At 39.2% G+C, this 19,534-nt stretch overlaps 1 protein-coding gene across 36 annotated transcripts in view; it reads right to left on the bottom strand.

Moving 5' to 3' along the window:
* CELF2 (CUGBP Elav-like family member 2) overlaps positions 1-19,534 on the bottom strand; it is a 683,959-nt gene that overhangs the window by 75,466 nt on the left and 588,959 nt on the right. For 19 of the 36 annotated variants that reach the window (XM_077472885.1, XM_077472887.1, XM_077472889.1 and 16 more), the window contains 3 exons: positions 10,457-10,615; positions 4,060-4,123; positions 2,257-2,316 (listed from right to left, as the gene is read on the bottom strand). In XM_077472885.1, the coding sequence (XP_077329011.1) occupies positions 2,257-2,316; positions 4,060-4,123; positions 10,457-10,615 (283 nt within the window). The remainder of the gene's footprint in view (positions 1-2,256; positions 2,317-4,059; positions 4,124-10,456; positions 10,616-19,534) is intronic. The other 17 variants (XM_077472892.1, XM_077472895.1, XM_077472905.1 and 14 more) reach the window with 1 other exon arrangement.

Here is a 19,534-nt window from a genome sequence, read left to right as displayed (position 1 = left end):
TATTTGAACAAACTAAAGTTAGAAGCTGATTGGCTACCATGCAGAACTTCACCAGATTTTGCAATCTCCCATTTTAGTAAATCAAGCTCAATGAGTCATGCAAATTTGGTAAAATAAACTACTAAATTATCTATATATATTTTATTATGTAAAAATATATATTTCCTCTGATACAGCTGTTTATTGTAACCTTTATGTGCTCTTTATACAAAGGAGAGGCTTTATTTTTCTTGAATAGCTATCTTGTTATGTGTATAAAATCTAGCCTAAGGTGACATTATGATGTTATGTTAACGGGATCACTCTGTTGTGAAAAAAAAACACATTTAGAAAGGCTTTCTCTTGTTTCCAGTTCTGGGAGTTGTGTTTCACCTGATGTATTTGGAAATGACATGGGGTGAACATTAACTGCTTCTAGACCGCCTGCATTTAATGCATGTGGGCATCACAGACAGGCTACATCAGGTATGTCATCCAGCGTGTTCCGGGTTTGGGGCGTGCTGCACTCTGCTCCTGTGACTGCTGTGTCTACCAGACACAGCGGATTACAATTACCAGTAACCCGGTACTGGATATCTATTCATAAACAGTTGCTTACAGTTGTGATCTGTGATTTATAAACTGTGAACTACCTGTACCTGTAGCTGTAGCCAATCACAGATCACAACCAAAAGCAAGCTGTTCATGAGTGTTAGCCAATTCATGATGGCTAAAACTATTGCTTATACAATAATCATCATTGTATTAGCAATAACAGTGTAAAAAAATAAAAATCCCTGATCCCCCCCCCCAAGAGTAGTACAGTGTCATTTTGGTGACACTGTACTCCAATGCTGTACTGCACTGGTGACAGTATGTAAAAAAAAAATGAATAAAAATTAAATTGTTTTTAATTTCTTCATTTTCTATACAATTGTGACAAAACAAAATACAACTTAAAAAAACTCACATGCCTCTTACTAAATACCTCAGCCTACTTTCCAAAAATGGGTCAATTGGGGGTATTTGTACTTGTGGCATTTTAAGTCCCTTAAGAAATTAGATTTACAGTACATCAGGAATGATCAATTTTCAAATATATATGCCATAGTTTGTGGACGCTATAACTTTCACACAAACCAATTAATACATACCTATTGGGATTTTTTTCTTTTTACCAAGGACAAGAATACATTTTGGCCTGAATTTATGAAAAAATTTGATTTTATTGGATATGTTTTATAACAAAAATTTGAATTTTTTTTCAAAAATGTTGCTCTTTTTTCATTTATACAACAAAAAAACCCCAGTGGTAAACAAATACCACCAAGAGAAAGCTCTATTTGTGTAAATGATATCAATTTTAAATTTGTGCACAGTGTTGCATGATCGTGTAATAGCCAGTTAAAGTAGCACAGTGCTAAATAGAAAAAAAATGGCCTGTCGTAAAGGGGGTGAAACCTTCCAGATGTCAAGTGGTTAAGATACACTCTTAAAGAGCCTCATCATGAGAAGACCTAATGTCTTCTTGCATCAAGGATAATTGTTTGTTTTGAACAGCTGGTTAAAAAGACTTTAAGGAATGTAGATGAACTACATACATTGATGGAAAACCAGGATACATTACAACCACTAGCCAGTGGATGGAGCTTAAATATTTACTTATTTCTTACAGTTCAGTGAAATCAACACAAGAGCAGACATAGCTAAATAATTTTTTTCAAAACATTCTACAAGATAAAATGTAATATCAAGTAGGCTGAGTGATTTTATTAGCTGCTAAATATATTTTACATGCTATTATTACGTTTACTAATATCTCTCTTCACTATTTTCCTGGAAGTCATGAGCAACAAACATTCATCCAGATGTGGAACCCTTATCAAGCAAAACATTTCATTCCATTTCAACACAATGAGACCACCTCTGTGGTCAATTCTAGTACATTCATTGGATTGTGGAATTGCAGGGGAGGCTGGCAGAGCTTCATGGGAAATCTAAGGCTGGGGCCATTGAGGCTTAGGTTTAAAGTTCTCCCCAGAAACGCTTTGCTAGTGTATAGTTAACTCCATCTCCAATGAGGTGAGTGGGTAGTGGAGCACAATAATTCTGCACTAGAAAAACAAACACACAACTTTTTTTATGGGTTCCACTGTTAATATTGGTGGACACCAGCAAACTTTTTCAAGCAACAAATAAGGACCTGTATTTAGTTATTGCCATTTTTGCAAAAACGTATTTGACATTGAGTTGTATATTGTCTGTTAGATGATTTACCTATCGGAATCTGTGGGAAATCTTCTGGCACATAGATCAGAGTGTTGTCAGTGGCTTGACCTAGAGGAGGAAGTGCACAGTGAACATGGATCTGTCGCTGTACTGGGGATGTATATAAGCGTGCCAGATAAGCAACTCTGTCCCCGGTGCCATCCTCCATGATATCTGTTCACATTGTATACAGTAATTTGGATCTGTCCTTTAATAAAAACCCATATTTATCTAAATTTTAGTAAAATTAGCTATTATTGCCAAGATCCTGGCATTAGTTGTGTTCGGCATAGTGATTTCAACATGTTAAAGAAAAATAAAAAATAGCCCTTTACATGTTCTGACCCCCAACATTAACTTATCCCACAGTCAACCCTAACATTTAAACATCCATTACTTGAGTCCTTCAATATAATCTTAGCCCTTAACCTCATTCCTAACCCTAACCTAACCCTTTATAACCTACCTACTAGCTGTTCCATCTTTTTTTGTGCATAGGTAGCTACATACATTTGTAAATGTTAATTGTTCTTTGAATATGTTAAATTCTTTTATGTTATTTTTTGCTAGTTCTTATAATTTCTGTAGTTCAAAAAAATGTCTTATGTATCCTTTTTACTCACACAATCACTTATGAAGTTTAAAGTTTAAAAAGCTTTGTGGTCTATTTTGGGCCAGTAGCAACTAAATTGCATGTGAATAAAATTGCTACCCAAAGTAAAAAATATAAAGGAACAGCATTCAAGAAAAATTACAAGGGCAAAGGCACCTGGGAAACATATAAAAGACTAGGTATATCTTATAACATTAAGTAGGCAGGACACAGCAGAGAGCCATGTGTGTCAGAGTCCAGAAAGGAAAGAAAAAAGGGACATTTTGTCCTTGTTTGTGCAGATTACATATTCATTGATGCAGTGGGGGTCATGATTAAAATAAAATACAGGCACATTAATGCTCCAAATTGTTTTGCTTTTGCATCAAACAAAGAGAAAGCTTTCTCACAGTTTCTCACGGCAGGCATAATGGGCATCCAGACTCTGATTTACTGCATGCCCTGCCTTCTACAGCTCCATGTTAACTTAGAATATCAGCATGGAAGGTCACACAGTGGGAATGACCTTTCACTAATCACTACACATCAGCTACTACAGGCAGAGCTCATTACAGAGAAATTCTTCAACGCACAGCCTTTCAAATAAAGTCAAGCTTTGATTTTTCTTTAAACTAAATGATAATTTTATTTTGGGGGGGATGAGAAAGAAGGAAAAAAATAAATCAAATGTACCATGTAATTTTGTTGTCTGGGCATCTTGTGCTACCAGACTGTTCTGCAGGGTTTTAAAATGTATTTTAAGCCTGTATTGACACTATGCTTGTAATTTTAGAATTTTGCCAAAGAAGGTCAGAACATTTTCCTTCCCAGCATTCATTGCTTTTCTGTAAAAATGCCTGCGTTGTCACTAAATTGGTTGCCAGGACATTGCAATTTCCATAGAAGTTAAACCGAGGTCCTGCGGTTGTTTTGTCATCACCATTATTAGAATATGATGCAGCTGCGGGGACTAAAAGCTATCCTGCCTTTTACAATCGGTTGCTTAGGACAAATGGCGGGTGACTAATGCAGGATAAACTACTTGTTCAACCTCGGAGCAGTTGGTTCAATTTTCCATTTCTAAGAGAGCAAGTGTTTCAATTGAGAATTTAACAGAGGGGTGTCCCTTTTTAACAGAACATCATTAGTGCAAAAGAACTTAAGAGCTGTAGAAAATAGGGCATAATTGGCTAAAATGAAATGCTTTTTTCTCCACTTACCAGCCATTTGCTGAATGCCGCTAAATGCGCCCAGGTTACTGGAGGAGGTGGCTTGCTGCAGGAGCTGTACATAAAAGAACAAGAAATCAAGCAATGAGGCATCCACAATCAGACAAATTGGCTGCTTGATATGCATTGTGGCACACAGTTTTTTTCCCCTTCCTCATATATTCCATTTATTAAAGACTTTTTTGCTCACGGATGGACAGGATGTCCCCTGGGTTGATGCTGTAAATCTATATCAATGTCTAATCTCTGCAAAGAAAGGAGCACACACTAGGGGGATTCAATAAAATGACTGCTTTAAAAACAATTAATCAATTTAGTCTTTTTAACAGCCAGGTGTTAAATACATTTAAACTGACACAGCGCGACTAATTAAAGCCCTCAGTAGTATTGTAGTTACCATAACTCATCTTCAAATATGATTCTATTTTTCTCTTTCTTCTTGCAATGTGCTTCTTTCCCATGAATACACTGACTTCTATGATTATTCTGTAACTGGCTAGTACATGCAGACGTGCATTTATGTGATTACATATTATAAAGTTTTAACCGCGGAAATTTATGAAGCCCTTATACGAATACTAAACAGGCATTAACTATGATTTGCACTAATAAACCTGAAGGCCCCTTGAGTTAAATACTAATTACTCATTAAATGTCAGTGTAGCAGAAAACTAGTTGTTAAGTACACACGTTATTCAGCTCCTATAATCTTTCTTTCCTTGTTATTTAAAAGACTATGAATAATTGCCAACAGATTAAAGGGACAAAAAGGAACAAACATAATAAAAAACTTTTTATAGAACCCCTTACTAGCACAATTAGATATTTTAACCACTTGCCGACCGCCTCACGCCGATGTACGTCGGCAGAATGGCACGGGCAGGCATAAGCACGTACATGTACGTGATTTGCCTCCCGCGGGTCGGGGGCCCGATCGGGCCCCCGCCCGGTGCCTGCGGCGGTCGGTTTTCGTTCGGGAGCGATCCCGGACGAGGGGACGGCCATTCATTCATGGCCACCCCCTCGCGATCGCTCCCGACGAATGGAAATCCTCGGTGACATCACTTCCTCTCCTGTAATGTAAACACAGGAGAGGAAGTGATGTATTCTCTCCTCCGTGTCGGTATTTTTCGTTCCGACACGGAGGAGAGCGGATCAGTGAGTTGCACCAACACATCCCACACACAGTAGAACATGCCAGGCACACTCACACCCCCCCTTTACCCCCCGATCACCCCCCCAATTACCCCTGCCCCCCCAGTCACAGTGACACCAATGTCATTTTTTTTTTTTTTTTTTTTTTTTTTGCATTGGTGTCATTTGTGACTGTAATAACTGTTAGGGCAGTTAGGGTTAGCCCCCTTTAGTTCTAATGTACCCCCCTAACCCCCCCAATAAAGGTTTAACCCCGTGATCACCCCCCGTCGCCAGTGTCACTAAGGCTGGGTTCACATTGCAGCGGTTTATGAGAACGAATGTGATTCGCACCGCACTGCAGTGCAAATCACATCCGATCTCTGTGCGATTCGAGTTCAGCCATTCGCCGCACCCGCCGCACCCGCCACACCCGCCGCACCCGCCGCAAATTCGCACGGGACCCTTTTTTTGGCCCGCAGCAGAATCGGATCGCATGGGTGTTCACACCATGCGATCCGAGTTTGCAGATCGCACTGCGATATGCGAACTGATCTGGGGGTGTCAGTAACATTTCACTGACACTCCCAGCAGTTCGCATAGGGCAGTGTGAACTGCCGCCTGGAGGCATGCGATGCGGGAACCCGCCGCGGATTCGCGGCGTTCCCGCATCGCTCCAGTGTGAACCCAGCCTAATAAGCGATCATTTTTCTGATCGCCGTATTAGTGTCACAGGTGACGCTAGTTAGGCAGGTAGGTATTTAGGTTCGCCGCAGCTTTTTATAGCGCTAGGGACCCCCATATACTACCGCATAAAGCCCCCTGATTGCCCCCTAGTTAACCCTTTCACCAGTGATCACCATATAACTGTTACAGGTGACGCTGGTTGGTTAGTTATTTTTTTATAGTTTCAGGGCACCCGCCATTTATTACCTAATAAAGGTTTAACCCCCTGATCACCCGGCGGGTGTCATTTGTGACTAATAACTGTTAGGGCAGTTAGGGTTAGCCCCCTTTAGTTCTAAGGTACCCCCCTAACCCCCCCAATAAAGGTTTAACCCCGTGATCACCCCCCGTCGCCAGTGTCACTAAGGCTGGGTTCACATTGCAGCGGTTTATGAGAACGGATGTGATTCGCACCGCACTGCAGTGCAAATCACATCCGATCTCTGTGCGATTCGAGTTCAGCTATACAGATAGTATGGCTGAATTCGTGTCGCACCCGCCGCACCCGCCGCAAACTCGCACGGGACCCTTTTTTTGGTCCGCAGCAGAATCGGATCGCATGGGTGTTCACACCATGCGATCCAAGTTTGCAGATCGCACTGCGATATGCGAACTGATCTGGGGGTGTCATTAACATTTCACTGACACTCCCAGCAGTTCGCATAGGGCAGTGTGAACTGCCGCCGGGAGGCATGCGATGCGGGAACCCGCCGCGCATTCGTGGCGTTCCCGCATCGCTCCAGTGTGAACCCAGCCTAATAAGCGATCGTTTTTCTGATCGCTGTATTAGTGTCACAGGTGACGCTAGTTAGGCAGGTAGGTATTTAGGTTCGCCGCAGCTTTTTATAGCGCCAGGGACCCCCATATACTACCGCATAAAGCCCCCTGATTGCCCCCTAGTTAACCCTTTCACCAGTGATCACCATATAACTGTTACAGGTGACGCTGGTTGGTTAGTTATTTTTTTATAGTTTCAGGGCACCCGCCATTTATTACCTAGTCTCACTAGTGTACCCCTAAATTTAGGGGTGTCTACTTTCTAAAATGGGGTCATTTGGGGGGGGGGGTTTGTGCCATCTTGGCATTTTATGGCCTTCAAAACTGTAACGCCCTTAGAAAGCCTGAAGGCGGTGCTTGGTTTTTGGGGCCCCGTACGCGGCTAGGCTCCCAAAAAGTCCCACATATGTGGTATCCCCGTACTCAGGAGAAGCAGCAGAATTTATTTTGGGGTGTCATTTCACATATGCCCATGGCATGCGTGAGCAATATATCATTTAGTGACAACTTTGTGAAAAAAAAAAAAAGTTTGTAATTTTCCCGCAACTTGTGGCAAAATATAAAATATTCCATGGACTCAACATGCCTCTCAGCAAATAGCTTGGGGTGTCTACTTTCTAAAATGGGGTCATTTGTGGGGGTTTTGTGCCATCTTGGCATTTTATGGCCTTCAAAACTGTAATAGGTAGTGAGAAGTGAACTCAAAAAATTACGCCCTTAGAAAGCCTGAAGGCGGTGCTTGGTTTTCGGGGCCCCGTACGCGGCTAGGCTCCCAAAAAGTCCCACATATGTGGTATCCCCGTACTCAGGAGAAGCAGCAGAATTTATTTTGGGGTGTCATTTCACATATGCCCATGGCATGCATGAGCAATATATCATTTAGTGACAACTTTGTGAAAAAAAAAAAAAAAAAAAAAAAGTTTGTAATTTTCCCGCAACTTGTGGCAAAATATAAAATATTCCATGGACTCAACATGCCTCTCAGCAAATAGCTTGGGGTGTCTACTTTCTAAAATGGGGTCATTTGTGGGGGTTTTGTGCCATCTTGGCATTTTATGGCCTTCAAAACTGTAATAGGTAGTGAGGCGTGAAATCAAAAATTTACGCCCTTAGAAAGCCTGAAGGCGGTGCTTGGTTTTCGGGGCCCTGTACGCGGCTAGGCTCCCAAAAAGTCCCACATATGTGGTATCCCCGTACTCAGGAGAAGCAGCAGAATTTATTTTGGGGTGTCATTTCACATACGCCCATAGCATGTGTGAGCAATATATCATTTAGTGACAACTTTGTGTAAAAAAAAAAAAAAAATTTTTTTTTTGTCATTATTCAATCGCTTGAGGCAAAAAAATAAAATATTCAATGGGCTCAACATGCCTCTTATCAATTTCCTTAGGGGGTCTACTTTCCAAAATGGGGTCATTTGGGGGGGTTTTGTACTGCCCTGTCATTTTAGCACCTCAAGAAATGAGATAGGCAGTCGTAAACTAAAAGCTGCGTAAATTCCAGAAAACGTACCTTAGTTTGTAGATGTGACAACTTTTGCGCAAACCAATAAATATACAATTATTGACTTTTTTTTTACCAAAGACATGTGGCTGAATACATTTTGGCCTAAATGTATGACTAAAATTGAGTTTATTGGATTTTTCTAATAACAAAAAGTAGAAAATATCATTTTTTTTCAAAATTTGCGGTCTTTTTACGTTTATATCGCAAAAAATAAAAATCGCAGAGGCAATCAAATACCATCAAAAGAAAGCTCTATTTGTGGGAAGAAAAGGACGCAAATTTTGTTTGGGTACAACATTGCATGACCGCGCAATTACCAGTTAAAGCAGCGCAGTGCCAAAGTGTAAAAAGACCTCTGGTCATTTACCAGCAAAATGGTCCGGTCTGAAAGTGGTTAAGATGTTTAAGCCATAACTGTGCAATTGAATCCAAAATTTGTGGGTGCAGTTAGGTTGAATAATCTACAGTGACAGGCATGGAATAAGTGCTGACATATCCTAACTATACATAGATTCTATTCAATTTTTTGAAAAGTGGTGGAGATTTTAACAAAAAGTGCAAGAACTACTGCTTACTGAGGTTACTGCTCGTATTGAATATATAGGCTTTTTTTTAAATTCTGGACAGTGTAAAGTATGGTTGGCACCCCTGTTTTTGCTCTCAGTGCCCTCACTGGGAAGATCTCCCCTAACTTCTAAAGCCCCTTTCACAAAGGTGGACTTTATTATGATCTGCAGGGGATCCCTTCACAGATCCCCTGCTGATCAGAGCAGAGCAGAGCAGGTGGATCCACGTCCACTCAGTTTATGCAGAAGAGAGTTGGACAGGGCCCGCTCTGTTTTATGGGTGGTTGCCCTGCTGTCCATTTACTGCGGACTACCTCTGATCCAATCCACCTACACAGATGAGAATGGATCCCCTTCTGTTTGTTTTTAATGGACCGGATCAGATCAGAGGTAAGCCAGTACATAGGGATGAATAGACTGGGTTGGCCTGAAAAACTGACAGATGGACCTGATCGAAACGGTTGTGTGAAAGGGGCCTTATCCTAGAGAAACAACAGGAAATGAGAAAAAAATCTGTCCAAAGCAATCTCTAGAATAGGTGTCCCTATTGAAAGACACATTGGGTTTGATTTACTAAGGGCAAATAGACTGTGCAATTTGCAAGTGCAGTCACTTTCATTTTCCCCAAAGCTTCATGAATGTGGTGAATCTTCACTTTGTACTTCCAATCAGGTGCAAGGAAAATTTAAAAAACATAGCATTTTTGCTTGCACACAATTGGGCAATGGAAATCAGTAGAACTTAACTACATTCACTAAGCTCCAGGGAAAATAAGTGCAACTGCACTTGCAAAGTGCAAAGTCTATTTGCCTTTAGTAAAGCAAAGTTTGGGGTTAATAAAGGCAATTAGGCTGTTCAATTTGCAAGGGAATTTTGACATTGTAAGGGAATTTCCCCTTAGCCTAATGAATTTAGGGAAAATGTATTCATATCCAATCACATGCAAGAAAAACAAAACAAAAGAAAATAAATAGAACATTTTTGAATGATGGAGGTCAGCAGAGCTTCACTGCATTCACTAAACTAAGGGACATACGCTTTTGTGAATTGAACAGCCCTTTTGCATTTAGTCAATGATTCCATTTTTTTGATGGTCACCAGGATAAAGGGAGAAGGTGAATCTCCCCAGTGTAGATAGCAATGAAAACATGACAGAGGTTCTAACCCTTTCTGGATCTATCCAAAACACAAAAGTAAGAGATACACTTTAACCAACATATTGGTTTGAACAGTATAACCTAGTTCTGCAGTTTGTCTTTCTGATCTTTAACACTGTGATTTTACTTCCCATGTCACAAATTCCCTTTACAATACAAATGATTATATTCAGATGAGGTTGTGTGTAAGTCTATTATTGATTGCAACATACGTATGGGACTTAAAAAATCGTGGCTGATGAATATCATTATTTCAATCATATTATCATCATACTGCCTAATATTCAGAAAAGTTAAGTCTAACTAAAGACTTGAAAACAGCTATAGTAGCATAATTTGCCAGTGGTTCCAAAAGTGTACTTCTGTCTATTCTGTCTAGTTCATAGGACAGCATTAAGAGAAGCACCCATGCCAGTTAATACAGTTTAAGCTGATAAGTACAGTTCAATTAATACAAGTGACAATTTCATCAGATATCTGCAACAAATAAACTTATTATGAAATTGAAATTGAGGTACTTACTGCTAAATACTGTGGCGTAAGTCCTCCAAGTCCAGTAAGGTTACCCCATGTGGCAGTATTAAGCTGTTGCATTTGTTGTGCTAACTGTTGCTGTAGGCGCCTTTGTTCTTTGTCTTTCTGTGTATCGGCAAACTTCACCACTATAGGTGAAGAACACCCCTGGAATGGGACAGACCACAACAAAACATATAACAGCCAATACAGTATGGAGCTCATGACTTCCATTCTCTTTTGCTTTGGTTAGCCGTATGTTTACCTCCTGGGTTCCACATTTTTAATCAAATGTTGTGGCATTGCTTGATATCATGTAGGACATTAAATATGCATAGGATTTTTCATTTATTTTATGTGTAATAACCTTATATAAGCTGTATATAATTCTATATAGCTAATGGAAACAGGAATACTTAATTTTGGAGCTCCCATATTTTTGACATGTCATGATAAAATCAGTTATTCTAAAGAAACATATAATTTTTAACTTGTATCTTAGGTCTAATCAGTCTATGTCCTCATTTGTGTTGGTTTCTCAAAACATACACCTCTTTCGACTAAAACATATGTGTTTTAGTCGAGAGAGATGTTAAAAGGCTAAAGAGAGTAGCCTTGCCTCTACAGTCATTATTTAAAGCTACAAGCATGAGTTTTCTTTTGCAATGTTCTTATATTGATGAAAACACTTCTGAAGCCAGTTGGTATGTTGGAGGCCTGTCATTGGGGCCCATACCAAATTCCAACAGGCAGCAGCAGTGCAAGCAGCAAAGAACAAAGATCACTAAATTTCTTTATAGAGCAAAATGTTCACTTCAAGGTTGCAAAGGTAAGTCATTTGATTTTTTGGGTTATCTGTTTATATTAACCTCAACACTAAACAAATTTTTCACACCACACCGCCGATAGCGTGGGTGGTAAAATGCCGCTATTTTTAGCGGCGTTTTACCGCCGGATTTGCGGCGCATTTCGGCTTTTACCCCCGCTAGTGGCCGCGAAAGGGTTAAAACCGCCGGCAATACGCCGCAATAGAGGCGTTTTGCCGGCGGTATTACAGCGCTGCCCCATTAATTTCAATGGGGAGCAGAGGTGGAGGAGCAGTAAACACACCGCTCCTTCACCGCTCCAAAGAAGCTGCTGGCAGGACTTTTTTCTGACGTCCTGCCAGCGCACCGCTGTAGTGTGAAAGCCCGAGGGCTTTCACACTACAGACAATGGTGCAGCTTCTTTAGGGCATTTTGCAGGCGCTATTTCTAGTGCTATAGCGCCTGCAAAACGCCCTGGTGTGAAAGGGGTCTTAATGAGGCCTATAATACATGTGCATTTAGTACAATGAGTGAGGCTCAATATCTTTACATGAGTATCTGGAATGTGGCAAAATTGTTATACTTACAAATGGAATAAGTACCAAGTGTAGATTGTGCCAGTATCATAAATCATAAATACATGTTACTTGACACTTGACAATTGAAATGTAATTGGCACTAAAAATTATAGTAATGATATATGTGAGTAGCCTGCTGTGAATGATCTCATATGCAGTATGTTAGCTTGTATGAAAAACCCCAATTATGTAGCACCATCAGTTATAAAAGGAGGTTTATCTTATGGTTTGATAACAGTGAGATGGAGATGTTATAGTAAAAAGCAAAACAACTGTGAATACATGAAACTGAAATACAATGCAGTTTGCCTTGAAATCTTGACTGCGACCTGACATTCCATTTGCAGGCATTTTTTTTTCAATGCAATGCATAAACCAATTTCTTCATCGTATACCTATCTTATTCATCATCTGTGCCTGCTCCATTTTTCACTAGTTTGTGAATTTCTAAAGCAGAAGCCATTATCAAAATTATATCAATAAAAGAAAGTGTTCTTTGCTGTTGAATGAGGGAAAATGAGGAGGAATAAAGAAAAATATACCTGTAAGGTATAGAAGAACTATACCTACCAGATTTTATATCATGGATAATGTCACAGTGGCATTATCACAGCAAGCATAAAGGACCTCTTTTCAACCGCAAAACTTAATGTAGTAAATGCATTGATATTTTAAAACATTCTTAACATCTTGTTGTCTAAGGCAGTATGGCAAAGACATAAGTGTTTCTATGTTAATATATGTATATATATATATATATATATATATATATATATATTTTTTTTTTTTTTGCAAGCATATTTTGTAAAATATCTAAATGTGGCAACTGTGACCAAACCAAAAGGTCAGGTAAGGTTGAGAAAAAATATGCTGCAATTATATTACATTACAGACTATAATGACTGAATATTCTCTGCATATTACACGTGTGCAAAGATTTCAGATGGGAACTCTTTCGAAAGTAAATGTCCCATTGTCACTTTGCTAATTATTATAAACTTCCTTTTCATTACTGAAATACGAACATTAAAATTATAATAATAATTTTTATGTTAGTGTCTGTGTTTTTGTGATTCTCTTTTGCTTTCTCTGTCTATAGGTGTATATGAAGATGCACACAACTGTAGTTCTGAACATTAACTAGATTATATTTGGTTTGGGAGGATTCTGTACAAAAAAGGCATTGTGAAGAGCAGTGCGATCTCTAAAAAGAGTTCTCCACTTACCCTAATAGCAGGTGTGTGTGTGTGTGTGTGTGTCTGTCTGTCTGTCTGTTTTGTATGCATTTTTTGGAAGAAAGGGAGGATTTAAATAGAATAAAACAATTAACTTTTTTTATCTTATCTATATTTTTGTACATCATGCTTTAAATAAACAATCACTAATTTGCTAGTCTGCTTGAGACATAGACCATAAATGTAATGGTTTCTTGTGTTATAATAGAAACTCTAAGGGTTAATCATTAATAAAATAAATTAAAAATGAGAGTCTGTTGAATGTGCCTCATTATCTGAAGAAGCAAACCTGCCACCAGAATAAATGACAGGCTAAGTACTTTTCAGACGTGCTTTGGACACAAAGCGCTTTTAATGGGAAATGGCTAGACTCCAAGGGGTTACAAGTTCTGTATTAGTCACTGCAATTATCAATACTAATTAGTGCCTCACATTACAAAAATGCCACAAGTAAACACATTTAATTAATTCCCTGTTAGCCAGACTGTGTAGTTCCTGATCTCCAATGGATATCAGGCAGAAAGTTCTTGAGAAAACGCAACAACATTTTGAAATAAATGACTGGATTTGTGCACCTAAATGGGAAGTATCCCTTACATGGCACTATTTATTTTAAATATATTGCTATTTTTTTATCACTTTAGATTTAAATAGATGATGTTTTATTTGTTTATTATATTATGTGAATTTCTGATTGGGTTCATAAAGTATGTCAGTGACAGTCGGCCTTTTGATGATTATTCTAAAGTTTGCACACACTATGAAAATTTCGGCCAACCCCATAAGGAACAAGCTGAATCTTACTCAGTGGATTGCCCTGCTGGCCCCACTTGGTTGGATCAACTTTTGTCAAAGGAGACTGTTTGGATGAAAAGCAGCTGCATCCAATCATTGGGACTGGCTGTCAAAATACAATATTTGCTGAGGGAGATTTGCTCATCTGCACTGTATCGCGTGGATGAAGAAATCTGTTTCCTTCAGCCAGCATGCTGTAGTGTAAGGCCAACTTTACTCAAGTGAAAAAAAGACTTTCTTTGCTATCTCCTGCTTTATGGAGCAATTCAGGCAAAACACACATGGTTTACATGACTATAACTATTAAGGTATTTACCTACCTACATTTTTAATATTTAACCTTTTAACATTTGTTTCCGTATGCCATACTACAGCAACAGCAGGGAATACATTTGAAAAGCCAATTGTTGGATTTCAAATGAAAGCAATCCAGTGGCTGTACAGGCACTGGATCGCTTCTACACACCCCAGCAACACCCCTCCCACACATGCCACCTCCATGTTTCTCTGCACTCTTTTCAGCGCACCCAAGACTGGCATGGCTGGTGCCACTAGGTAGAAAGGAGGGAGATCAGTGAACATCTATTCACTGATCTCCCCTTCCCACTAAGAGCCTGGAGGCAATGCGTGACTTCTGTTTTCCCGTGTCACTTTCGCTGGCTGGTCTGGTAGGGTTGGATTAGCTTCAGTGGAGGGAGGGCAGGGTAGACATCAGGGGTCCATTAGACCCCTGATGTCTCATTAAAGGGAATCTGGGGACTATTTGTCACTTATGTGATAACAAAAAAAGTTTTAGTAAAAAAGTGTCAAGAGTTAAAGTTGCATCCAAGAACTTAAAACCCTCCCCCAAAAATATTGAACTCTGCCCCACTGCCACATACATGCACATATGAATGTAAACACATGCATCGGGGGTACTACTGATGAAAACTTTGGACTACACACATTACAAAATGCTGGACACACTGGAGTGAGGGCAATACTTGTATGGCCAATTATTCTTGGTTAACTCTAAACTTATGACCTGTAGGGGTTTTTAAAGTGTTGGAAACTTTGTAAACTTTAGGATAGTTAAGTTTGTCACCATTTTACTGGCACACACAAATAATAAGGTTTGACATATGGGGGATCTATTTACTCAGTGTACCCTCCTCTTTTATATTTGACTAAATATTGGGTAATATATTGTGTGCCCTAAAATTTACTTTAGTTTATTTTTTTACTGAAATTTTGCACTTGATAAACTATTGAGTAAATATTATGTGACATAGAAACCTGGAGCTAAAACTATTTTTTTCTTTAAAGTTTCTTTCTTTAAGTTTAAAAAATATATATAATGTTTTGGGTGTTTAAAGTAATCTTCAAGCCTAAAATCATTTTTTTAAACATGGTAACAGAGTTCAGGTCATATATTTAGGACACTATTTTAATAAATACCCTGATCTTAGAATATTTATATATTGTAATTGTATATGGCAAGCACATATCCAGACTTCAGGTTCATTTTGTGAATGGACCTCCAGTTTGTATGTGATCATTAGAGCTAACATAATTAAGAACCATGCTAATTTGTTCCCAGTAATAAGTGGGGACTGAAGCTGTCATTGGCAGCTCAGGTCTTACTGCTGCAGCGCTTTATAGTGTCTGGTACTAGGTATCAAAGGGGAAGAGGTTAATCCAATGCTATTAGCTTTTCAGGAAGTGCACTGTATACTACATTGTTTTTTATCATTCTGTGCTGTTGGGGAATTGTAAACTCCTGACCTGTACTTGTACTTGATTACTGTCAGTAATGTGATTTTAAGCAATACGTGGCCTCATATACTGTATACACTTGTACCTTGATGAAAAACAAAGTCTTGGTAGTAAGGCTGTATCTTTATTTTAAGGCTTTGCTTGGACTGAACTGGAGTATACTTTTAAATTATACTAGCTCCTCTGAACCTCTTCTATGCTTTAGCACAGAATAATTACATGTGCTCAAGGATACCAGCAAGACAATGAAAGTCAACAATATGTGATCTCCCTGCTAAGTAAAAGGAAAAAAGATTCACATACAGGTGTTAATACCACACCTAAATTAGCCATTTCAAATTTATATGAACAAATTGCGGGACACCTGTGTGATCCCTGTAACTTCCAATAGCATGCCGATTGTGGCACGATTTTGCTGTGATTTCCGCCTGATGAATCGTGGTAAAATCATGCACACAAAGAACTTTTTTTGGATGACAGGTGTCCTGCAATTCTGTTTGCTCGATTTGACTGTGAGTCGTTGGGCAATAATTGCGGCAAAATTGCGCCACAATTGGGGTACCATTGGAAGTGACAGGGATTGCACGGGCATCCCACGATTTGCAGTCATTCAGGATCGCAGGCAAAATCATGGCAATTCTGCCCACGATCCAGGATGCCAAGATGTAAAAGGAGCCCAAGTTTGTGATTATTTATGGAGAATTTTTTTAAGGAGATTGTTACATTGTACTTTTGCATTCCAAAAAAAAGTCTAATCAGACATCTAAAATGTAATGTAAAAGGCAAGCGTATGTTTTATTTATTTTGATCTATATAGACCCCTAAAAACTTTTATTGTTATATATTATATGCTAAACTTTTTGGAAAAAAGTTGATCCTTAGACAGGCCTACGCTGCTGACATAGATTTTATAGTACGAAAAAAAATGTTTCCTGTTAGGTTTTCAAAATGATAATTTCTCCTGTTTCTACAGAGATCAACAATCTGCATTTAAGCTCCTATCTACATCGGTCATATTGAGTATACTACAAACTGTGCCATGTCAGTGTAACCTACAGTACATTTTGTATTTGATACTTTTTAATGCCTTTGGTCAAAAATTTTAAATCTATGAATGAAGGAAAGGCCAATAAATGAAAGGTCTGCGTCCTCCATTCATAGCTTGCTTTTCATACTTGGAAGCTATAGCACCACTTCTATGAATGAAGGAGCAGAGTGGAAAGGAAGTGCAGAGTAGGTACTCTTGATGATTGAAGATTACAGGTTCCTTGACTCTCATAACCCCACCACACCAAAAGCTAATGGCGGTAGGGGGGACATTAGAGCATGGAAGATTTAATCTAAAGCTTCAGCCAGCAGTACAAGGAACACATTGCACTGATTGTAAGTAATGTCCTCTGTGCTATTTTATACATTTTCTTTTTACTAACTGTAGACTTTAAAGCTATTTTCATGTCTAAAAAGACACTACCTTATCACTGATAAGCAAAGCAATATGACAATCCTGCTTTACTAGCCTACAGGCGCATACACCATTATATTGCTGTGGAGCAAGCTAAGCATCCCTCAAAGTATTTACTACATGCCTGAAATTGTACATCTGTTATAGTGTGCAAATGGTAAAATTCACTAAGTGCCCTTTCACACGGGTGCCTCTGTGGGGCGGAATCCACTTGCTCTTTGGGGTGATCGCTCCGCTGATCCCTGCTGTGCAGGTGAATGACAGGTCCATCTCCACTCAATAGCCAGAGCAGAGACGAACAAAGTTCTACTCTTCTCTATGGAGAAATCAAGTGAAAACAGACCACTTGTCTGTTTTCATGCGATCATACTGATCCTTCAAACGGATGGAAAATTGGACTACTATCCATCTGGATTTTGCGGACATGATTGGATCAGAGGATATTGGCAGATGTCAGCGGACATGCCCCCGCTGACATCCGCTGCTCCATAGGGGAGACTGGAGGGTCTGATCAGGTCTGCCTGAAAAACTGTGCCCTTATAAATTTTGTGTATAAAGTACATAATTACGCTTGTGCATAGTGTTAAGGCAACTAGTTTATTTGAATGGGCTTTTTAAAGCACCAGAATGCACAGCAACAAATGTGATCATACTGATCCTTCAAACGGATGGAAAATTGGACTACTATCCATCTGGATTTTGCGGACATGATTGGATCGGAGGATATTGGCAGATGTCAGCGGACATGCCCCCGCTGACATCCGCTGCTCCATAGGGGAGACTGGAGGGTCTGATCAGGTCTGCCTAAAAAACTGTGCCCTAATAAATTTTGTGTATAAAGTACATAATTACGCTTGTGCATAGTGTTAAGGCAACTAGTTTATTTGAATGGGCTTTTTAAAGCACCAGAATGCACAGCAACAAATGTGATCATACTGATCCTTCAAACGGATGGAAAATTGGACTACTATCCATCTGGATTTTGCGGACATGATTGGATCGGAAGATATTGGCAGATGTCAGCGGACATGCCCCCGCTGACATCCGCTGCTCCATAGGGGAGACTGGAGGGTCTGATCAGGTCTGCCTGAAAAACTGTGCCCTAATAAATTTTGTGTATAAAGTACATAATTACGCTTGTGCATAGTGTTAAGGCAACTAGTTTATTTGAATGGGCTTTTTAAAGCACCAGAATGCACAGCAACAAATGCCTGCGACATTTTTAGCAATGCAACCCATCACAATGAAGTGCGAGTGTGTCTTAACACATTGGGGTTGATTTACTTAAAGCAAATAGACTTTGGACTTTTTGCTTGCACATGATTGGATGATGGAAATCAACAGAGCTTTACCACATTTACTAATCCCTGGGGAAAATGAATAAAAAAGGGAATGGCAGAGTGCACAGTCTATTTGCCTTTATTAAATCCACCCCACTGTATTGCACTGCAAAATAAAGGGGTTTGAAGGGTGCATTAGGGTGTCATTCAGTCCTGCTTCTTAGTGAATACAAAGGTCGCTTGCTCAGCATGGGCACCATTCGGAAATCACTTGATATTTTCTCACCCAATGCAAAGTGTTCTGTAATTGGACAAAGTGGAGAGGCAGTGTGGTGATGTCCTGCATGGGACCCGGAAGCTAGCAGTAAACACTGTAGTGGCAGTGCCTATTGCAGTGATTCCCAGCTTCAATGGGAATTGACCAGATATGTCACATGCATTCGTACATTAGTTCAAGCTGGACCAATGACCAACTATGCAAAAATATAAATACCTAAACTTCAGCATTAAAGATATAACATCTTTTTTTAAATGTTTTGGGGACTATTAGTTATCTGTTAGCTATTCTGCATGTGCATTTGATTCATATTCAAAATGTGTGAATTGCACACTGGTAAAATTATAAATGACTGTAAAAAAATACCAAAAATATAAATATTATAGTTCATGATGTGCATATGGGTCAGATGTATTCCTTAGTGCATATTTTTGGAATATAATGCACAAAAGAGGCATTATTTTGACGCTTTATACCCACTGCAAATTGAGACTTCAATGTATATTGTTCATTGAACATGCATATATGTGAATGTGAAGTGCAGATCAATTATGTCAAATAAAGGTCAACTACAGCTTAAATGCAGGTCTATTGCACCTGGAATACATTTTGAAAGATCTCAAAAGCATCTCAAACTGATATCAACAGCATGTTGAACTTTCCCATTGAAGCCCAACTACACAGTCCCTTAGGGGATTGCAGTTACTTTGTGCATAATTCCACATGCTCATGTGAACCCACATTGCAAGGGTAACAGTTATTTTCAGAGCAATTTCTCTCTTGTGCGTTTTCTTTTAGTAAATCAGGCCTCTATACAAAATACCTCTCTTATTTCATCTCACTCTTTTTAAACATCAAACCAAAAGGTAAACTTCAAGCAGTTAGTTGCTGTAAAAATT

The sequence above is a fragment of the Lithobates pipiens genome, unplaced genomic scaffold (assembly GCF_037356315.1).
Source record: "Lithobates pipiens isolate NorthernLeopardFrog02 unplaced genomic scaffold, aLitPip1_a1.2 Scaffold_8, whole genome shotgun sequence".
In the NCBI taxonomy this organism is placed as follows: domain Eukaryota; kingdom Metazoa; phylum Chordata; class Amphibia; order Anura; family Ranidae; genus Lithobates; species Lithobates pipiens.
The sequence above is the reverse complement of the archived record's forward strand: the minus strand, read 5'-3'. Positions and strand labels throughout refer to the sequence as shown.